Source organism: Coregonus lavaretus (assembly GCF_964263955.1).
Source record: "Coregonus lavaretus genome assembly, chromosome: 15".
In the NCBI taxonomy this organism is placed as follows: Eukaryota; Metazoa; Chordata; class Actinopteri; order Salmoniformes; family Salmonidae; genus Coregonus; species Coregonus lavaretus.
In genome coordinates, this window is record NC_140002.1 from 22,286,184 (window position 1) to 22,308,806 (window position 22,623).

Here is a 22,623-nt window from a genome sequence, read left to right on the forward strand (position 1 = left end):
AATGTCAATTCTCTGGCTTCATTCATAGCCTACATTAGACCAGTATTCTCAATGCTAGCAGCCTACCATATTGAGCCTTCTCAATGTAAAGTCCCCAATAGAAAACACCACTTTCTTGCATGACTTCTATAAATTGCATTGCTGACTTCTCAATGCAGTTACTTACTGAAGGCAATTCCCATTTTATATTCACAAATCTCCAAACTATCTTTGTGGCACTGGCAGAGGCTCAAAATATAAATTGCAGCTACTTACTGTTAACAAAATGGCTGGTACATTGTGTCCACAAACACACTCGAGGAAATAGACATTTGCAACATGATGTTACAATAACAAAAGCAAATCCACGGGTTTGACTAGTCAGATTTGCAGGGATTTGATCAACTTAATCTCCGCTACTAGGCCTATTTGCTTGTCTGTTTGTTTAGCAGAGAATCTAATATGTTCCCTGTGACAAAACCCACTTAATGTGGTGACTATCATAAAGTAAAAACACAACCTCCCGAAATTCCCCTGATAGCCAAGCGCAAGGGGAGAGAAAAGGGTTAACAAGCTGGCTGACATATTTCAGTCAATGGTAAGCTAAAACAAATGTAATGTTCACTAGTCTGTAGGCTAATAACCTCATAATATTTTAGGCCTACATTTAAACTAAACTACATCAACAAATTGTGTGGTGACTGACAGAACTTTCAGGAATACCGTGATATGGTTGCAATTTTCTCGGGAAAGAAAATGGGTAGATTTTCTGGAAAATATTCAACCCTAGTGTATGTGCATGTGTGTGTGTGTGCGTGCGTGGAAGGAGCTGGAGAGCTTTGTGTTATTTTTTTGCACTCAGCCAGGCGGTATGAGGAGCAGTGATGACTCACGGATGGCTCATCTGGTGAGCTCACAGTGAGGGGGTGGAGAAGAGAGAGAGAACATGTGAGACGAATGCTTCAGCAACAGCCCTGCACTCCACACACACAGTCTCTCTGGGCTCAGGGGTTTGAAAACTTCACGTTGATGAAGTCCGCATACACGACTCATATAAAAATAAGATGCAGATAATATAATTTCTGCATTTTCCCCCCTCAAACAATTGGTGGACTAAAACTAGAGAGAAAGCTCTGTGGTTAGGGGTGACTGTGGCGCTGGGTCACTCACATGGTCTCCTCGTCGATGTCGTTCTCCTCTGTGTTGCTGGTTGCCGTGGAGCTGCCCGAGGTGCTGCTACCATCCAGAGGGTTGACCTCCTCGTCCCCCGTCAGACAGTCCCCTTCCAAGTCCCCATCAGACAGCTCCTGACCACACCACAACGTTAGCGCAGCATTTACATAACAGCATTTAGTGCTTAACACGAAACAGCTTTTCCTACTCTGCTGTATTTTATCTTCTTCTGTTAAAATATTATTATGTGAATACAGGGGCGCAACTTGCATTTTTGTCCCCCACCCCCAGTTTTATCATTGGAATGTGATACAAAACGAGGCAACGGTGTGCTTTAGGACCATACGGACGCCTCCGAGCGGTCGGGTAGGCTGTTTGGAGTGTTTATCCGACTGGATAAAATAAATAAATAATATATACAGTGGGGAAAAAAAGTATTTAGTCAGCCACCAATTGTGCAAGTTCTCCCACTTAAAAAGATGAGAGAGGCCTGTAATTTTTATCATAGGTACACGTCAACTATGACAGACAAAATGAGAATTTTTTTTCCAGAAAATCACATTGTAGGATTTTTAATGAATTTATTTGGAAATTATGGTGGAAAATAAGTATTTGGTCAATAACAAAAGTTTCTCAATACTTTGTTATATACCCTTTGTTGGCAATGACACAGGTCAAACGTTTTCTGTAAGTCTTCACAAGGTTTTCACACACTGTTGCTGGTATTTTGGCCCATTCCTCCATGTAGATCTCCTCTAGAACAGTGATGTTTTGGGGCTGTCGCTGGGCAACACGGACTTTCAACTCCCTCCAAAGATTTTCTATGGGGTTGAGATCTGGAGACTGGCTAGGCCACTCCAGGACCTTGAAATGCTTCTTACGAAGCCACTCCTTCGTTGCCCGGGCGGTGTGTTTGGGATCATTGTCATGCTGAAAGACCCAGCCACGTTTCATCTTCAATGCCCTTGCTGATGGAAGGAGGTTTTCACTAAAAATCTCACGATACATGGCCCCATTCATTCTTTCCTTTTCACGGATCAGTCGTCCTGGTCCCTTTGCAGAAAAACAGCCCCAAAGTATGATGTTTCCACCCCCATGCTTCACAGCAGGTATGGTGTTCTTTGGATGCAACTCAGCATTCTTTGTCCTCCAAACAGGACGAGTTGAGTTTTTACCAAAAAGTTATATTTTGGTTTCATCTGACCATATGACATTATCCCAATCCTCTTCTGGATCATCCAAATGCACTCTAGCAAACTTTAGACGGGCCTGGACATGTACTGGCTTAAGCAGGGGGACACGTCTGGCACTGCAGGATTTGAGTCCCTGGCGGCGTAGTGTGTTACTGATGGTAGGCTTTGTTACTTTGGTCCCAGCTCTCTGCAGGTCATTCACTAGGTCCCCCCGTGTGGTTCTGGGATTTTTGCTCACCGTTCTTGTGATAATTTTGACCCCACTGGGTGAGATCTTGCGTGGAGCCCCAGATCGAGGGAGATTATCAGTGGTCTTGTATGTCTTCCATTTCCTAATAATTGCTCCCACAGTTGATTTCTTCAAACCAAGCTGCTTACCTATTGCAGATTCAGTCTTCCCAGCCTGGTGCAGGTCTACAATTTTGTTTCTGGTGTCCTTTGACAGCTCTTTGGTCTTGGCCATAGTGGAGTTTGGAGTGTGACTGTTTGAGGTTGTGGACAGGTGTCTTTTATACTGATAACAAGTTCAAACAGGTGCCATTAATACAGGTAACGAGTGGAGGACAGAGGAGCCTCTTAAAGAAGAAGTTACAGGTCTGTGAGAGCCAGAAATCTTGCTTGTTTGTAGGTGACCAAATACTTATTTTCCACCATAATTTGCAAATAAATTCATTAAAAATCCTACAATGTGATTTTCTGGGAAGAAAATTCTCAATTTGTCTGTCATAGTTGACGTGTACCTATGATGAAAATTACAGGCCTCTCTCATCTTTGTAAGTGGGAGAACTTGCACAATTGGTGGCTGACTAAATACTTTTTTTCCCCACTGTATATATATTTATTTATTATGTCCCCCCCACTTCTAAAACCAAAGTTGCGCCCCTGTGTGAATATGAAGGAGACTATCCTATCCACAGACCATTTAACCGTTTCGACCACTGGCCTCGAGACATACATACAGTGAGGGAAAAAAGTATTTGATCCCCTGCTGATTTTGTACGTTTGCCCACTGACGAAGAAATTATCAGTCTATAATTTTAATGGTAGGTTTATTTGAACAGTGAGACAGAATAACAACAAAAAAATCCAGAAAAACGCATGTAAAAATTTTTATAAATTGATTTTCATTTTAAATCAGGGAAATAAGTATTTGACCCCCTCTCAATCAGAAAGATTTCTGGCTCCCAGGTGTCTTTTATAAAGGTAACCAGCTGAGATTAGGAGCACACTCTTAAAGGGAGTGCTCCTAATCTCAGCTTGTTACCTGTATAAAAGACACCTGTCCACAGAAGCAATCAATCAATCAGATTCCAAACTCTCCACCATGGCCAAGACCAAAGAGCTCTCCAAGGATGTCAGGGACAAGATTGTAGACCTACACAAGGCTGGAATGGGCTACAAGACCATCGGCAAGCAGCTTGGTGAGAAGGTGACAACAGTTGGTGCGATTATTCGCAAATGGAAGAAACACAAAAGAACTGTCAATCTCCCTCGGCCTGGGGCTCCATGCAAGATCTCACCTCGTGGAGTTGCAATGATCATGAGAACGGTGAGGAATCAGCCCAGAACTACACGGGAGGATCTTGTCAATGATCTCAAGTCAGCTGGGACCATAGTCACCAAGAAAACAATTGGTAACACACTACGCCGTGAAGGACTGAAATCCTGCAGCGCCTGCAAGGTCCCCCTGCTCAAGAAAGCACATATACAGGCCCGTCAGAAGTTTGCCAATGAACATCTGAATGATTCAGATGAGAACTGGGTGAAAGTGTTGTGGTCAGATGAGACCAAAATCGAGCTCTTTGGCATTAACTCAACTCACCGTGTTTGGAGGAGGAGGAATGCTGCCTATGACCCCAAGAACACCATCCCCACCGTCAAACATGGAAGTGGAAACATTATGCTTTGGGGGTGTTTTTCTGCTAAGGGGACAGGACAACTTCACCGCATCAAAGGGACGATGGACGGGGCCATGTACCGTCAAATCTTGGGTGAGAACCTCCTTCCCTCAGCCAGGGCATTGAAAATGGGTCGTGGATGGGTATTCCAGCATGACAATGACCCAAAACACACGGCCAAGGCAACAAAGGAGTGGCTCAAGAAGAAGCAAATTAAGGTCCTGGAGTGTCTTAGCCAGTCTCCAGACCTTAATCCCATAGAAAATCTGTGGAGGGAGCTGAAGGTTCGAGTTGCCAAACGTCAGCCTCGAAACCTTAATGACTTGGAGAAGATCTGCAAAGAGGAGTGGGACAAAATCCCTCCTGAGATGTGTGCAAACCTGGTGGCCAACTACAAGAAACATCTGACCTCTGTGATTGCCAACAAGGGTTTTGCCACCAAGTACTAAGTCATGTTTTGCAGAGGGGTCAAATACTTATTTCCCTCATTCAAATGCAAATCAATTTATAACATTTTTGACAGGCGTTTTTCTGGATTTTTTTGTTGTTATTCTGTCTCTCACTGTTCAAATAAACCTACCATTAAAATTATAAACTGATCATGTCTTTGTCAGTGGGCAAACGTACAAAATCAACAGGGGATCAAATACTTTCCCTCACTGTAGCTATAAAACTGAAGAGCTTCTAATCGGTGTGTGTGGGTACTATAATCATGTGTTGTGTGCACCATCTTGAACCATAAATATGAACCAATACAGAGTGAACCTCTGTGGTCATCATGAATATGATGACAAAGTGATCATGTCGGAGTGACTCACATTGGAGTCATCGTGCTGGGTCTTCTCCTCCTCCTCTTCCTCTTTGGTCTCGGTGGCAGTGGTCTGGCAGCCATCCTCAGCCACGGGGCCTTTCCCTGAGCGGGAGTCTCTCTCTGAGGTCGAGGGGCACAGGCGCTGGTCAGGAGGGGACGAGCTGCGAGACTTTTGCCTACGGAACAGCTCAATGGCCAGCCTCTGAGAACGTGTAGACATAATATGCACTGACTTACCGCAAATCATTTTAGTTTACATTAATTAGAGATTAATTTGTGGTGATCTAAAACCCACCTCTTTGAGGTTGTTGATCTGCTGGATGTAGCTGGACTGGGCTGACTCCAGCTGGCTAATGTACCAGTACTGGTCTCTGCACTTCTGGAAGAAGGTGGGCGAACGCACCTGATACCTGTTCAGGAGAGAGACAGTCAACTCAACAGCCAAACAAGACTTCAATGAAGACACTAAACCCAGAGTTATAAGAATTGATAAAGAAATGGCATCTTTCTCTCTAATGTGTATTAGTGGTAACCTGAGGACCACTGTGTCAGTCTGCATGTTGAGGTAGCCCTCGCTAGCCAGCAGGTCCAGTCTGAAGAAGCGGTTGTAGCCCCAGCACTCCCCCACCTCAAAGTCTGATGCAAACTCCCTGATGATGTTCTTAGTGGGGTCGCTGGAGGCCTGATGGACCATCTCCACACGGTACTCATATCTATAGACACACAAAATACACACGTTGAAGGTGACATAAATACAAGTGAAAACTTGATTCAAAGAAAGAGAAATTCCAATAATTTGAGAAAAACATACTTTGACGTTTCAGGGAGTCCTGCAGATAGTTCCAAGAAAACTGACAGATAGTTGCCACGCACCACACCATTGCCATCCTGAAGGGAAAAACAAACACACAATATAGCTGCAAGCAGGGGTGCAAGCAGAGGTTCAAGCTGGATCGGATGTATCTCTAGAGAAACTGTGCACAGTAAAAAACTGAACTAAATGGAATTCAAATAATTGAACAGACGTTGGTCAATTAATTGTTAAAAACTCATTTTGGTTAATCGCGCAGCACAAATTTTCAATGATGTTAAATACTTTACACGTCTTCTTCTCCAGAACCAATGGAGCAATTGGTACATAGCATCTATGTACCCATGTCTTCAAACCCTATATTTTCCAGGACACCAGCTCAAACGATACGCCTGCTATGAGCCAATGAGCTTGCATTAATGTTTTATCCTGTCCAACAGCGCCACCATGTGGCCAAACTTAACCATACTTTACAGCTTAGCTAGACTCATGTCCCTGAGCACGTGTCAAAATTCATCACTCGGAGTCAAACAGATCAAGAGATATAAACATGTCCATTATAGCATCACTGTGTGGTCGATCTGAATGTGCTTGCATATGTTTGGGACATATGTACCAAGTTGTTACACTACGATTATCAGTGTCTGATTTATATGCATTTCCGTGCCAGACCATGCCCACATTAATGTTTATTGGTCAGTAGCGGCCATTTTGTTTGATATACTAGTGTGTTATATAGCGTTAAGAGACCTTGGTCCAAAGAGGTCATATATCAAGTTTCGTGCAGATCGGTCATTCAGTGCCAGAGGAGTAGCATATTAAGTGTTTTTCACCAAATTGTAAATGGCGAAAAATCCATCATGGCGGACCTTATGGGTTCTTGAGGCAAATTTGTTCCTTGTGAAGAGACAGACCTATGTTCCAAATTTCACGACTCTACGTCACACGGAGTGAGCTTTCAAAGTTTGCATTTTCAATCTCTTGTTATAGCGCCACCATCTGGCCAATTGGCATGGAATTGCATAGGAGGGTGTGGCCTTTGGCCCTTTACCATAATGCAAGGGTGCACCCTCCTAGGCCTTACCATCTCACTGGAATTCACATTTTTTCACCAAATTGGCAGAAGGAACATAATAAATATAGCTGCAAGAAGCAATGTCGGGGTTCAAGATGTGGGCATATCGCTCTAGAGGAGCTACTTCTGTACTCCTTATCACGCTTGCCAAATACCACAACTCAAAATTTTAAAAATCATGCAATATGCATATTTTGGACTATTTTTAATGATGTTGACTAGTTTAAACATTTTCTCCAAAACAGCTAGACTGATCTGCACCAAATTTGGTATACATCACATATGGATTAACATCTTCAAACGCAATATTTTCCAAGACGCTTGCTCAAACAATATGGCCGCAATAAGCTTGCATGAATTATTCTTTTTCCAACAGCGCCCACATGCGGCCAAACTGAACCATAACCATACTTAACAGATTAGCTAGACTCATAAAATGTGTGCCAAATTGCATCACCGAGTCAAAACGATCGAGAGATATAAACATGTGCCATAATAGTGCCAACAACGTCGATCTGAATATACTTGCATATGTTGAGTCTTGACAGTGTTTTGAACATGTGTACCAAGTTTGGTTACAACACAAATATTAATGTCTGATTTATATGCATTAATGTGCCAGACCACGATCACATTTATTGGTCAGTAGCGCCATGTTGTTTGACATGCCAGTCTGGAAAATATTGCGTTGAGAGACCTTGGTCCATAGATGCCATATGTCAAGGTTCATCCAGATCAACCCAGTGGAGGATATGTCATTTAAGTGTTTTTCACAAAATTCTAAATGCCGGAAAATCCATTATGACAGACATTATGGGTCCTTGAGGCAAATGTGATCCTTGTGAGAAGAGGGACATATGCACTGAATTTCAGGACATTAGGTCATATGGGGTGAGAGGCGTGACTTTTCAAAGTATGCAATTTAAATTGCCTGTTATAGTGCTACCTTGTGGCCAATTGGCCTTTACCATCATGTCAAGTTGCACCCTCTGCCTTAACATCTCACAGGAATTTGCATGTTACATTTTCCTTGCAAGAAGAACCGGTATAATAATAATAATAATAATAATAATAATAATAATAATAATAAACCAGAAGAAACCAGCTTTGCTGCTTGAACCCGTACTGAATGCCAAGAAATCCAACAGGGTTTCACCAGGTTCGCTGCTTGAACCCCTAATAATGATGAACATTAAACCAGAGAGTTTTTCACAATCTCCAATATTGACCACTTAGTTGTGGAAAAGGTGACATATCAAATCTAGTAGTTAGAGTAAGATATGATGAACATAAGAGATCATTAGTAGTTTGGTAGCAATTACTACTAAGTACTAGAGAACAACCAATTGTTGGTGTGTCTACTCACTGGGTAAACCTTGAGTCTCCAGCAGATGCCAGATATCTGGAGTGGTGGGCTGTAGACGGGATCTGCCCTCTGTCTCAGGGTGCTGTAAGGACAACGCAACACACAGGCAGAAAAACAAGTCAGATAGGAGGAACCCATTCATTAAACAAGACATTTCCAACTGCTTCTTGGTGAAGTGTCACAACGAGAGAGAGATTGCTCATCATGGGCCGACGTGTCCCTGGTTGCCTTAATCAGAGCCTTGGACCTGGCAACCCAAAATAAAGTATGAGCAACCCAATGGGGTACTTTACTATTTTCCAAGAAACGGAAGCTAAAAGATGTTTAGTTTGTTGTTCAAAGACTGTCGATTTCTATTCCTTGTGCATACACAAGCTCATATCCAAACATTTTCAAGACTAGATACAGAGATGATTTTTTTACCTGAAGTTTGCCAGAACAAAAGTGCTTGAGTCATAGGCAGGAACCAGCTCACTGTGGAGAGAGAGTGTTGTTCCGTAATTACACTTCTCAATGTCATGAAATATCCATTAAAAGCATAACAATATCTTGCTGCATTATGAATCATCCAAATGGAAATGTATATCTGACAATACAAAATTGAACTGAACATCTAAGTGGAGCCTCCTTTCTCTGCCGACAATAAAATATGCCAAAAAAATATTATCAAGTTCTCTAGTCGCATGATCTGTGGTTTAGTACAGTACCTAGGGAGGTGTGTAGGTACAGTAAAATGCCAAATGGGTTTTGTGCAGTAGGTTTAGTTAGTATGTTACCTGGTGAAGTCTGGGGGGACTGGAGTGGTGACAAAGGACTGCATGGGCTTGCGGTGAACCTGCTGGAACATGAGCAGGATCTCTGGACTCTTGGAGATCAACTCGCTCTTACTGCAGGAGCGCAGCTGTAGGACAGAGAACACCACACACAATTGAAGAGCTCTGCAGGGCAACACCTGACCACCACTCCCCCGCCACCCCCACTCTTAATGCATCTCATTTCACTGGTGGCATGACACACTCAAGGTAAAGTTCCACAGGCGATGAAAAAGCCAAGGTTGTGACTTCAGAGAAGTCAATTTATAAGAAAACACCTGTGTGAAGGTTTGAGAACAGCTTGTTGTTTTTCCTCAAATTACTATGCAAAAAGCATTAAAGACCCTGAGAAAAGTCCTGAAAGATTTACATGTCGGAATGGACAGCCATTCTCTCAGGGCACTGGCAACCATTGAATTTAGGCTCAGTTTTGAAATAAAGAAATCTCTGGACTGTGAAATGGGTAGGATAATCAAGCTCTCGTCAATCATTTACTCATCTAACACCATAAAATCTTGATGTTTTTCACAAGTTTCAAATCAGGGCGAACGCACCTGGTTTCTTAAAGTTTCAAATCAGTTTGCTCAGAAAACAAAAAGTGCATCTCAGTAGTCTGAAGTGGCTTCCTATCCTTTTCTCCTTTTCTTTATCTGCACTGATGTGAAAGAACTGGACAGGTGAAAGCACATCATGGTCATGAACATCACTGCTTTGACCATCCTGTCTGTTCAGGGCCAGTGCAGATGAAGAGGATATGAAAAGACAGAAAGCCTCTAGACGATTGGTGGCTCAGTGCCTCCTCTCGCTCAGCTTCCTGCTACCCAGAGTGCTGTACGGTGTGGCGTGCCAGACTGCCACCGAAAACGCTCACTCCCCACTCTCCTCCTAAATACCTGCCTACACAAACCACAAGACAACACAGTATGTCCTGCAAGAAACACACCCTCTCAAGCAGGTACAACACATTTCCAATCCACTTTTAGTGCTACCTATGGTGTTCCCATTGCCTTTCGGTTTATTGGTGTTAAATCTTTTTTTTAAATGGTACACTGTATACTGGTATGGTACACACACCTGATGTTCCACCTCTTGCAGGAGAGACTCCAGTAGCTCAGTCTCTTGGGTGAGGGAGGTCTTCTGACCTGTTGTGAGAGGACATTTTCATTTAAAGATAATATTTCAGTGACATAGAAGGGCATTCCAGTGACTAGAGAGAAACCTGAATGGTGTCATGAAATGAGCGTACCCATGAGGGTGATGAGTTTGTTTTTGAGCTGGTTGTCCAGACGGGCAATCATCATCTCTACTGCATTACGGATCTCTCGCACTCGCTCGTCTTTGGCCCCTCGCACTGCTTCCACATTCCTTTCCTGAGAGAGCCAGAAAACATATGTTGAATTAAGGCAGACTGTTGCGGAGCAGTAATGTATTTTGGTACAACGGTAACTTCATCTGTCATCACAGAGGGATAGAGTAGAGGAGGCATCCCATCACTACAGAGGAGAATTAGCTGTAGTGCCCTTGTGCCATCTAGTGGCTAAATTCAGCAGTGTGCAGTAGTGATATTGATACTATTCTTTCATGTGTGCTTCTAACCAAGCTAAAAAAAGAAACCGAAACAAGTGCCCCTCACCACTTCCTGCACCAGGCTGATGAGCTCCATGAGGCGGCGGCGGAGCTTGGCCACCTCCTCGTTCACCTTGGTCACGTGCTGCTCGTAGATCTCAGCCAGAGGCTTGAAGGTGTGGCCGCCATGCTTGGGGAAGGAAAAGGGGTAAACATAAAAATGACAGAGCACTTGTTTTGTTATACCAAAGGTATGTGGGCTTGACTGAGAATACTCCTCTGTGGGCCACTTACCATGCCTCCCCACAGAGCACACTGGTGGCAGATGCACTTCTTACAGGTCCAGCAGAACACACTGAGCTTCTCATGGTGGTTCTCACACCTGTAGACAAACCATAGACAACTGACACATCCAGACCCTATGGAATCTCTTCTCAGCACATTTTCTGTCACATGAAGCAGGTTACCATCCAACCTTCTTATGCGAGTAAAGTACATGTCGGATAAAAAATGTCACGATAGGCCTGATGGAAACGCAGAATTTGTCGATAAACTTTTCAAAAGTCGAACAAAACAAAATACGCTTGACAACATGGCCAATTTGAAATACACTACCAGTCAAAAGTTTGGACACACCTACTCATTCAAGGGTTTTTCTTTATTTTTACTATTTTTTACATTGTAGAATAATAGTGAAGACATCAAAACTATGAAATAACACATATGGAATCATGTAGTAACCAAAAAAGTGTTAAACAAATCAAAATGTATTTATATTTGAGATTCTTCAAATAGCCACCCTTTGCCTTGATGACAGCTTTGCACACTCTTGGCATTCTCTCAACCAGCTTCACCTGGAATGCTTTTCCAACGGTCTTGAAGGAGTTCCCACATATGCTGAGCACTTGTTGGCTGCTTTTCCTTCACTCTGCAGTCCGACTCATCCCAAACCATCTCAATTGGGTTGAGGTGAGAGGATTGTGGAGGCCAGGTCATCTGATGCAGCACTCCATCACTCTCCTTCTTGGTCAAATAGCCCTTACACAGCCTGGAGGTGTGTTGGGTCATTGTCCTGTTGAAAAACAAATGACAATCCCACGAAGCCCAAACCAGATGGGATGGTGTATCACTGCAGAATGCTGTGGTAGCCATGCTGGTTAAGTGTGCCTTGAATTCTAAATAAATCACAGACAGTGTCACCAGCAAAGCACCCCCACACCATAACACCTCCTCCTCCATGCTTTATGGTGGGAAATACACATGCAGAGATCATCCGTTCATCCACACCGCGTCTCAAAGACACAGCAGTTGGAACCAAAAATCTCAAATTTGGACTCCAGACCAAAGGACACATTTCCACCGGTCTAATGTCCATTGCTCGTGTTTCTTGGCCCAAGCAGGTCTCTTCTTCTTATTGGTGTCCTTTAGTAGTGGTTTCTTTGCAGCAATTCGACCATGAAGGCCTGATTCACACAGTCTGTTACTTGAACTTTGTGAAGCATTTATTTGGGCTGCAATTTCTGAGGCTGGTAACTCTAATGAACTTATCCTCTGCAGCAGAGGTAACTCTGGGTCTTCCATTCCTGTGGCGGTCCTCATGAGAGCCAGTTTCATCATAGCGCTTGATGGTTTTTGCGACTGCACTTGAAGAAACTTTCAAAGTTCTTGAAATTTTCCAGATTGACTGACCTTCATGTCTTAAAGTAATGATGGACTGTCATTTCTCTTTGCTTATTTGAGCTGTTCTTGCCATAATATGTACTTGGTCTTTTACCAAATAGGGCTATCTTCTGTATAACCCCCTACCTTGTCATAACACAACTGATTGGCTCAAACGCATTAAGAATTAAATAAATTCCACAAATTGAAGGCACACCTGTTAATTGAAATGCATTCCAGGTGACTACCTCATGAAGCTGGTTGAGAGAATGCCAAGAGTGTGCAAAGCTGCCATCAAGGCAAAGGGTGGCTATTTGAAGAATCTCAAATATAAAATATATTTTGATTTGTTTAACACTTTTTTTGTTACTACATGATTCCATAAGTGTTATTTCATAGTGTTGATGTCTTCACTATTATTCTACAATGTAGAAAATAGTAAAAATAAAGAAAAACCCCGGAATGAGTAGGTGAGTCCAAACTTTTGACTGGTACTGTAGATTATGCAACAAGTGCTTCATTCTATAGCTAGAGGACTCCTGATATCTCCAGGAGTGATAAGTATAATTTTTGTCTTTATCTGTTGTTGTCTAGTACTGTATTTTTTCTAGCTAGGGCCATCTACTTTAAGTGCTGCCTGTCTTCGCAGTAGCCTTCTTGGTGTGTGAACTGCTGAAGCCTACTTGGTGTGTGAACTGCGACTGCTCAAAACTTGCAGATGATTGTTGACACATCAACCAGGATTAAGGGGCAGGGTAATTTGTGACTTGTTTTGGTAATCAGAGGCAGTATTGGCGGGGGAGGGGTTTCTCCTCTCCTAGGCAATCAGCAATTAGTGTTAGTACTTCAGTCTCCCCTGGTTTCTCAGCGGCAGCTGTAAGTGGTGGTTGTGTCAGTGGCGGTCTCGTCGGCAAAACTAAGACCGTCACCGAAACAAAGACGGTTCTGCCGGGTTGTTCTGCGGAGTTGTTCGAGGAAGGCTCCACACCACTCTATCACTTCAGTATCTTACATAGTTATTTTCTGATGATCTCATTTAGCGCTTTTGTAGCTTTGGCAACTATGTGTGTGTTTTCTATACCTGTTCGCTCCTCTCCCTGTAGGCTTTACAGACGCTCCCCACCCCTTGGCTTCAACCCTTCTAATTTACTGTACCCTGCACGCACAACCCATGTGGAATTCCGGGTCTCTGGCAGCGTTTGGAACTGCCGATCTGCTGTCAAAAATACAGAGTTCATCTCAGCCTATGCTGCCCTTCAGTCCCTTTACTTTTTGGTCCTGACGGCGACATGGATCACCCCAGAGAACACTGCTACTCCAGCTGCACTCTTCAACTGACTACCTTTTTTCTCTTAGTCCAAGAGCATCTGGTCATCACGGTGGTGGCACATGGCTATTCATTTCTCCTAACTGGAGATTTTATATTTTCTCCCTCTCTCACCTGTCCATCTCATTTGAATGCCATGCTGTCACTTGTCCACTCGAGTTTAACATTGTTGTCATCTATCGTCCATTAGGTGCACTTGGCGAGTTCCTCAATAAGCTTGACACCTTGATAAGCTCATTTCCTGACGATGGCTCACCGCTCTTCGTACTTGGCGACTTCAACCTCCCGATGTCTGCCTTTCTTTCCAACTCTCTCTTTCCCCTCCTTGCCTTTTTGACCTCACCCTTTTCCAATCCCTTCCAACTCACACGGCAGGCAATTCGCTTGACCTCATCTTTACTAGAGGCTGTTCGCCTACTAATCTCACTGCAACCCCCCTCCAGATCTCTGATCACTACTTTGTTTCCTTTTCTGTCTCCCTTTTCTCCAACCCTAGCCACTCAGCCCCTACCCAGATGGTCATGCGCCGTCGCAATCATCGCTCTTTCCCTCCCACTACTTTCTCCTCTTCTATCCTATCATCTCTTCCTTCTGCTAAATCCTGCTCCCTCCTGTCTCCTGATTCTGCCTCTTCAACCCTACTCTCCTCCCTTTCCACATCCTATGACTCGCACAGTCCCCTTTCCTCCCGGCCAGCTCAGCCCTCCCCTCCTGCTCAGTGGCTGAGTGACTCATTGCAAGCTCATAGAACAGGGCTGTGGGCAGCTGAGAAAAAATGGAGGAAAACTAAACTTCCGGAGGACCTATCATCCTTTCACTCCCTCCTCTCTACCTTATCTTCCTCTGCATCTAACCCTAGGAAACTATTTTCCACCTTCTCCTCCCTCCTTAATCCTCCACCCCCTCCTTCTCTGTGGATGACTTTGTCAACCACTTTGAAAAGAAGGTTGAAGACATTCGCTCCTCATTCACTCAGCCTATTGAGTCCACTGGTCCCACTCACACAAAACTACCCTATGCCTTGACCTCTTTCTCCCCATTCTCTCCAGATGAAATCCTGCGACTAGTGAGGTCTGGCCGCCCGACAACCTGCCCGCTCGACCCCATCCCCTCCTCTCTTCTCCAGACCATCTCTGGAGACCTTATTCCATTCCTAATTTCCCTCATTAACTCATCCCTGACCACTGGCTGCGTCCCCACTGACTTCAAAATGGCCAGAATGCTCCCCTCAAAAAACCAACACTCGATTCGTGAAGTAAAAAACTAAGGACCTATATCCCTTTCTTTTCAAAACACTTGAGAGTGTGCTGTCTCTCATCAACTCTTCTCTCTCAGAACAATCTTCTTGACCATAACAAGTCAGGCTTCATGACGGGTCACTCAACCGAGACTGAGCCTCTGTGTGACAGAGGCTCTCCACACTGCCAAAGCTGACTCGCTCCTCTGTTCTCATCCTCTTAGATCTATCCGCTGCCTTTGACACAGTGAACCATCAGATCCTCCTCTCCACCCTCTTAGGGCTGAGCATTTCAGGCTATGCACACCCTTGGATTGCATCCTACCTGGCAGGCCGCTCCTACTAGGTGACGTGGAGATGATCTTTGTCTGCACCACGTACTCTCACTACTGGTGTCCCCCAGGGCTCTCCTCTTCTCTCTATACACCAAGTCACTCAGCTCCGTCATATCCTCACATGGTGTCTCCTATCATTACTATGCAGATGACACTCAACTTTTCTCCTTCCCCTCTTCTGACACCCAGGTGGCGAGACATCTCTGCACGCCTGGCAGATATCTCAGCTCGGATGTCGGCCCACCACCTCAAGCTCGACAGGACTGAGCTGCTCTTCCTCCCGGGGAAGGCCTGCCCGCTCAAAGACCTCTCCATCACATTTTTACATTTACATTTAAGTCATTTAGCAGACGCTCTTATCCAGAGCGACTTACAGTTAGTGAGTGCATACATTTTCATACTGGTCCCCCGTGGGAAACGAACCCACAACCCTGGCGTTGCAAGTGCCATGCTCTACCAACTGAGCTACAGGGGACTGACATCACAGTTGACAACTCCACAGAACCTTGGCGTGACCCTGGACAACACTGTCGTTCTCTGCAAACATCAAAGCAGTACCTCGCTCTTGCAAGTTCATGCTCTACAACATCCGTAGAGTACGACCCTACCTCACACAGGAACTGGCGCAGGTCCTAATCCAGGCACTTGTCATCTCCAGTCTGGACTACTGCAACTCCCTGTTGGCTGGGCTCCTTGCTTGTGCCATCAAACCCCTGCAACTTATCCAGAACGCAGCAGCCCGCCTGGATTTCAACCTTCCCAAGTTCTCCAATGTTACCCACCTCCTCCACTGACTTCCAGTCGAAGGTCGCATCCACCACAAGATCAAAGTGCTTGCCTACGGAGCAGCAAGAGGAACTGCCGCTCCCTACCTTCAGGCTATGCTCAAACCCTACACCCTAACCCGAGCACTCCGTTCTGCCACCTCTGGTCTCTTGGCCCTCCCACCACTACAGGAGGGCAGCTCCCGCTCAGCCCAGTCCAAGCTCGTCTCTGTCCTGGCACACCAATGGTGGAACCAGCTTCCCCCTGAAGCTAGGACAGCAGAGTCCCTGCCCATCTTCCGAAAACACCAGAAAACTCTACCTCTTCAAAGAGTAGCTTATACGACTAAGTGCTTTTTTATGTGCACTACGTCATGACACACTGTTTTCTATCCACAACAAGTCTGTTTGATGGGAACACAACTCGTGGGAAAATACGCATATAGTTTTCAGAATATTCACTTGAAAATCTGTCACATATTGGATGGAAACCTAGTGCAAAACAACAAGCCATTTATAAACTCAGCCCACTTTACAATGTGCTGGGCCTTTCACATTTCCTAGCTGAAAGGACACATTGTTCTAGGTTGCTTTTGCCTCATACTGCATTTAGTTTAAATGGGGTCCAGGTTGTGTTTTAGAGGTCTTCAATCCTAACAGAAATATAGGGTATGAATAGAGAGGGGGAGCGAGGGCAGAGAGAACAACAGAGAAAGAAAGCTGTGGTAGTGATGATGAATGAGGCAATGGGTCACAGGGGAGCGAGGGATAGAGGAGGGATGCTGGGGCTCACTTGTCCTTGTCGTTCTCCTCGTGTTTGGAGAGGTTGCAGAGCTGCAGGGTGTCCAGCTGCTGGGTAACCTCTTCAGCCCAGCGGCAGTTCACCAGCTCCCGCAGCTGCAGTGGTGCCCTGGATACAGACACACGCGCATAAGGTCATACACAGATACACACATGATCAGTCTTGACAAATAATGCCCCCTAAATGGTGCCCACAGCCTAAGTCTATCCAAAACCATCTAATCAAACAATTTGGACAAAGGAACAGTTACATACAGATCTCCAAGTTTAGTATGCCTTTAAGATTTCTTTAAAAACGTGTTTCTTTTAGCATCATTAATTGATCCTGGCACTAGATCGGTCCTCGCTGTGAATTTGGGGGGAAAATCTATACTTAATTCCCTCGATTTACTCATAACTCTGCTGCCTGAATTCTAAAAAGGTTGTTAATCACAATTGCTCCCCGGGCGCCGATGACATGGATGTCGATTAAGACAGCCCCCCGCACCTCTCTGATTCAGAGGGGTTGGGTTAAATGCATTCAGTTGTGCAACTGACTAGGTATCCCCCCGCTTTCCCTAGTCCCTGCCAGGAATACTAAGTACTGTGTTCAAACACAGTAGGAGGGCTTACCGACAGTGTGGGCATTGGGCTCTCTGCTCAGTCAACCAGCGCTGTCAATAGAAGAGGTTACATGTCAGCATTGCAGAGGAGGTTGTAACACTGTATAGATATATATGTTTTTACAGGATGCCTAACACCCATGACTGCATCTATTTCCAATATTTGTAGCCTGACACTTCAAAGTAAACACTGTAATGAGAATTGTTCTATTCATTAAAATCATTATTAAAATGACAGTGGAATATTGGTTTTCCCTGGTAAAAAAGAAAAATAGGTTACTAAAGCGTTTTCTTAATTCACTAATGCTGTCAGTTATAAGTATGATAGTCTGAACAGACGATTTTTAAGGCTTGTTGTAGATTTTCCCCTCATATCCCAGCTGTGAAGTGTTACGCTAACAAGCTGGCCTCGTTGCCCGTGGCGACATGTCATCACCCACCCGTATGCAGCTGAAGCAGCAGAGTTTGGAGCAGTGGGGGCAGAGCCGAGCGTCCCGCAGCTTCTCCATACAGATGAAACAGCGGAACACCTCCGCAATACTCTGTGTGAAGAGATGGAATTCTTTTAAATTATCAAAGCAAGACTGGAACCATTATAAATTAGGACACGAATTAGTAGGCTCTTGAAATGTGGTGTATGATACATTATATTAATACAGGCTTAACTAGAAATGTGATATTTTATACAAATGTTATAATATACACTACCGTTCAAAAGTTTAGGGGTCACTTAGAAATGTCCTTGTTTTCAAAAGAAAAGCAATTTTTTGGTCAATTAAAATAACATAAAATTGATCAGAAATACAGTGTAGACATTGTTAATTTTGTAAATGGCTATTGTAGCTGGAAACAGCTGATTTTTAATGGAATATCTACATAGGCATTCAGAGGACCATTATCAGCAACCATCAGTCCTGTGTTCCAATGGCACCGTTGTGTTTGCTAATCCAAGTTTATCATTTTAAAAGGCTAATTAATAATTAGAAAACCCTTTTGCAATTATGTTAGCACAGCTGATTAAACTGTTGTGCTGATTAAAGAAGCAATAAAACTGGCCTTCTTGAGACTAGTTGAGAATCTGGAGCATCAGCAATTGTGGGTTCGATTACAGGCTCAAAATGGCCAGAAACAAATAACTTTCTTCTGAAACTCGTCAGCCTATTCTTGTTTGAGAAACAGACGCCTCACAGGTCCTCAACTGGCACCTTCATTAAATAGTACCTGCAAAACACCAGTCTCAACGTCAACAGTGAAGAGGCGACTCCGGGATGCTGACCTTGGCAGAGTTGCAAAGAAAAAGACATATCGCAGACTGGCCAATAAAAAGAAAAGATTAAGATGGGCAGTCTGAGATATGGCTTTTTCTTTGCAACTCTGCCAAGGTCAGCATCCCGGAGTCGCCTCTTCACTGTTGACGTTGAGACTGGTGTTTTGCAGGTACTATTTAATGAAGGTGCCAGTTGAGGACCTGTGAGGCGTTTGTGTAGGTCTACAATCTTGTCCCTGACATCCTTGGAGAGCTCTTTGGTCTTGGCCATGGTGGAGAGTTTGGAATCTGATTGATCGATTGCTTCTGTGGACAGGTGTCTTTTATACAGGTAACAAGCTGAGATAAAAGCACTCCCTTTAAGAGTGTGCTCCTAATCTCAGCTCGTTACCTGTATAAAAGACACCTGGGAGCCAGAAATCTTTCTGATTGAGAGGGGGTCAAATACTTATTTCCCTCATTAAAATGCAAATCCATTTATAACATTTTTGACATGCATTTTTCTGGATTTTTTTGTTGTTATTCTGTCTCTCACTGTTCAAATAAACCTACCATTAAAATTATAGACTGATCATGTCTTTGCCAGTGGGAAAACGTACAAAATCAGCAGGGGATCAAATACGTATTTCCCTCACTGTATATATATATATATATATATATATATATATATACACACACACACACACACACACACAGTGGGGAGAACAAGTATTTGATACACTGCCGATTTTGCAGGTTTTCCTACTTACAAAGCATGTAGAGGTCTGTAATTTTTGTCATAGGTACACTTCAACTGTGAGAGACGGAATCTAAAACAAACATCCAGAAAATCACATTGTATGATTTTTAAGTAATTAATTTGCATGACATAAGTATTTGATACATCAGAAAAGCAGAACTTAATATTTGGTACAGAAACCTTTGTTTGCAATTACAGAGATCATACGTTTCCTGTAGGTCTTGACCAGGTTTGCACACACTGCAGCAGGGATTTTGGCCCACTCCTACATACAGACCTTCTCCAGATCCTTCAGGTTTCGGGGCTGTTGCTGGGCAATACTGACTTTCAGCTCCCTCCAAAGATTTTCTATTGGGTTCAGGTCTGGAGACTGGCTAGGCCACTCCAGGACCTTGAGATGCTTCTTACGGAGCCACTCCTTAGTTGCCCTGGCTGTGTGTTTCGGGTCGTTGTCATGCTGGAAGACCAGCCACGACCCATCTTCAATGCTCTTACTGAGGGAAGGAGGTTGTTGGCCAAGATCTCGCGATACATGGCCCCATCCAACCTCCCCTCAATACGGTGCAGTCATCCTGTCCCCTTTGCAGAAAAGCATCCCCAAAGAATGATGTTTCCACCTCCATGCTTCACGGTTGGGATGGTATTCTTGGGGTTGTACTCATCCTTCTTCTTCCTCCAAACACAGCGAGTGGAGTTTAGACCAAAAAGCTCTATTTTTGTCTCATCAGACCACATGACCTTCTCCCATTCCTCCTCTGGATCATCCAGATGGTCATTGGCAAACTTCAGACGGGCCTGGACATGCGCTGGCTTGAGCAGGGGGACCTTGCATGCGCTGCAGGATTTTAATCCATGACAGCGTAGTGTGTTACTAATGGTTTTCTTTGAGACTGTGGTCCCAGCTCTCTTCAGGTCATTGACCAGGTCCTGCCGTGTAGTTCTGGGCTGATCCCTCACCTTCATCATGATCATTGATGCCCCACGAGGTGAGATCTTGCATGGAGCCCCAGACCGAGGGTGATTAATCGTCATCTTGAACTTCTTCCATTTTCTAATAATTGCGCCAACAGTTGTTGCCTTCTCACCAAGCTGCTTGCCTATTGTCCTGTAGCCCATCCCAGCCTTGTGCAGGTCTACAATTTTATCCCTGATGTCCTTACACAGCTCTTTGGTCTTAGCCATTGTGGAGAGGTTGGAGTCTGTTTGATTGAGTGTGTGGACAGGTGTCTTTTATACAGGTAACGAGTTCAAACAGGTGCAGTTAATACAGGTAATGAGTGGAGAACAGGAGGGCTTCTTAAAGAAAAACTAACAGGTCTGTGAGAGCCAGAATTCTTACTGGTTGGTAGGTGATCAAATACTTATGTCATGTAATAAAATGCAAATTAATTACTTAAAAATCATACAATGTGATTTTCTGGATTTTTGTTTTAGATTCCGTCTCTCACAGTTGTAGTGTACCTACATGCTACATGCTTTGTAAGTAGGAAAACCTGCAAAATCGGCAGTGTATCAAATACTTGTTCTCCCCACTGTATAGCTGCGGAAAAAATTAAGAGACCACTGCAAAATTATCAGTTTCTCTGGTTTTACTATTTATAGGTATGTGTTTGGGTAAAAATAACATTTTTGTTTTATTCTATAAACTACTGACAACTGGTCAAAATAACAAAAAAGATGCAGTGTTGTCAGACCTCGAATAATGCAAAGAAAATAAGTTCATGTTCATTTTTAAACAACACAATAGTAATGTTTTAACTTGAACTAAGAGTTCAGAAATCAATATTTGGTGGAATAACCCTGATTTTAAATCACAGCTTTCATGCGTCTTGGCATGCTCTCCACCAGTCTTTCACATTGATGTTGGGTGACTTTATGCCACTCCTGGCACAAAAATTCAAGCAGCTCGGCTTTGTTTGATGGCTTGTGACCATCCATCTTCCTCTTGATCACATTCCAGAAGTTTTCAATGGGGTTCAGGTCTGAAGATTGGGCTGGCCATGACAGGGTCTTGATCTGGTGGTCCTCCATCCACACCTTAATTGACCTGGCTGTGTGGCATGGCGCATTGTCCTGCTGGAAAACCAATCCTCAGAGTTGGGGAATAATGTCAGAGCAAAAGGAAGCAAGTTTTCTTCCAGGACAACCTTGTACGTGGCTTGATTCATGCGTCCTTCACAAAGACAAATCTGCCCGACTCCTGCCTTGCTGAAGCACCCCCAGATCATCACCGATCCTCCACCAAATTTCACAGTGGGTGCGAAACACTGTGGCTTGTAAGCCTCTCCAGGTCTCCGTCTAACCATTAGACGACCAGGTGTTGGACAAAGCTGAAAATTGGACTCATCAGAGAAGATGACCTTACTCCAGTCCTCTACGGTCCAATCATTATGGTCTTTTGCAAACCTCAGCCTGGCTTTTCTTTGCTTCTCATTGATGAAGGGCTTTTTTCTAGCTTTGCATGACTTCAGCCCTGCCCCTAGGCGCCTGTTTCGAACCGTCCTCGCCGTGCACCTCACCCCAGCTGCCGTTTGCCATTCTTTTTGTAGGTCACTTGATGTCATCCTACGGTTGTTGAGTGACATTCGAATGAGTTGGCGGTCATCCTGGTCAGTAGAGTCGTTTTCGCCCTCTGCCGGTCTGTAGCTTTGTTGTCCCCAATGTCTGCTGCTTGACCTTATTCTTATGAAGCGCCGTCTTTGAAATTTTAAGGATGGAAGCAACCTGACGCTCACTGTATCCCTCTGCCATTAAGGCCAGAATTGAACCCTTCTTTTCCTCACTCAAATCTTTCCTTTTCAACTCTTTTGGTATGGTCAATAGTTATTTTTTGATTAATATTACTTTTGAGGTACTATTAGCACTGTTGTTGCCATCAAGCTGGTCCTATTGCAATTTTTATACTTTTCCTCGTTAAATAAGATTTAATCAGTACCTAATTCAGAAGAATGAGGTGTGCCTGTGTTGGAAATCAACAGACACTGGAATGGAATGGCTGTCATACATGTAGAGATGCTGATTTAAGAAAAATGTGCAGTGGTCTCTTAATTTTTTCCACAGCTGTATGTATGTATGTATGTATGTATGTATGTATGTATGTATGTATGTATGTACAGTGGGGGAAAAAAGTATTTAGTCAGCCACCAATTGTGCAAGTTCTCCCACTTAAAAAGATGAGAGAGGCCTGTAATTTTCATCATAGGTACAT

General features: G+C 43.9%; 1 protein-coding gene across 1 annotated transcript in view; it reads right to left on the minus strand.

Annotated features, from left to right (window-relative positions):
• LOC311142491 (E3 ubiquitin-protein ligase TRIM37-like) overlaps positions 1 to 22,623 on the minus strand; it is a 56,576-nt gene that overhangs the window by 22,662 nt on the left and 11,291 nt on the right. Inside the window, exons 3-17 of the mRNA XM_084178143.1 lie at positions 17,850 to 17,951; positions 17,420 to 17,460; positions 16,800 to 16,916; positions 10,979 to 11,066; positions 10,752 to 10,874; positions 10,365 to 10,488; positions 10,193 to 10,260; positions 9,083 to 9,207; positions 8,730 to 8,780; positions 8,307 to 8,388; positions 5,866 to 5,942; positions 5,588 to 5,767; positions 5,350 to 5,464; positions 5,062 to 5,256; positions 1,150 to 1,286 (exon numbers count right to left, since the gene is read on the minus strand). Coding sequence (XP_084034269.1) covers positions 1,150 to 1,286; positions 5,062 to 5,256; positions 5,350 to 5,464; positions 5,588 to 5,767; positions 5,866 to 5,942; positions 8,307 to 8,388; positions 8,730 to 8,780; positions 9,083 to 9,207; positions 10,193 to 10,260; positions 10,365 to 10,488; positions 10,752 to 10,874; positions 10,979 to 11,066; positions 16,800 to 16,916; positions 17,420 to 17,460; positions 17,850 to 17,951 — 1,625 coding nt within the window. The remainder of the gene's footprint in view (positions 1 to 1,149; positions 1,287 to 5,061; positions 5,257 to 5,349; positions 5,465 to 5,587; positions 5,768 to 5,865; positions 5,943 to 8,306; positions 8,389 to 8,729; positions 8,781 to 9,082; positions 9,208 to 10,192; positions 10,261 to 10,364; positions 10,489 to 10,751; positions 10,875 to 10,978; positions 11,067 to 16,799; positions 16,917 to 17,419; positions 17,461 to 17,849; positions 17,952 to 22,623) is intronic.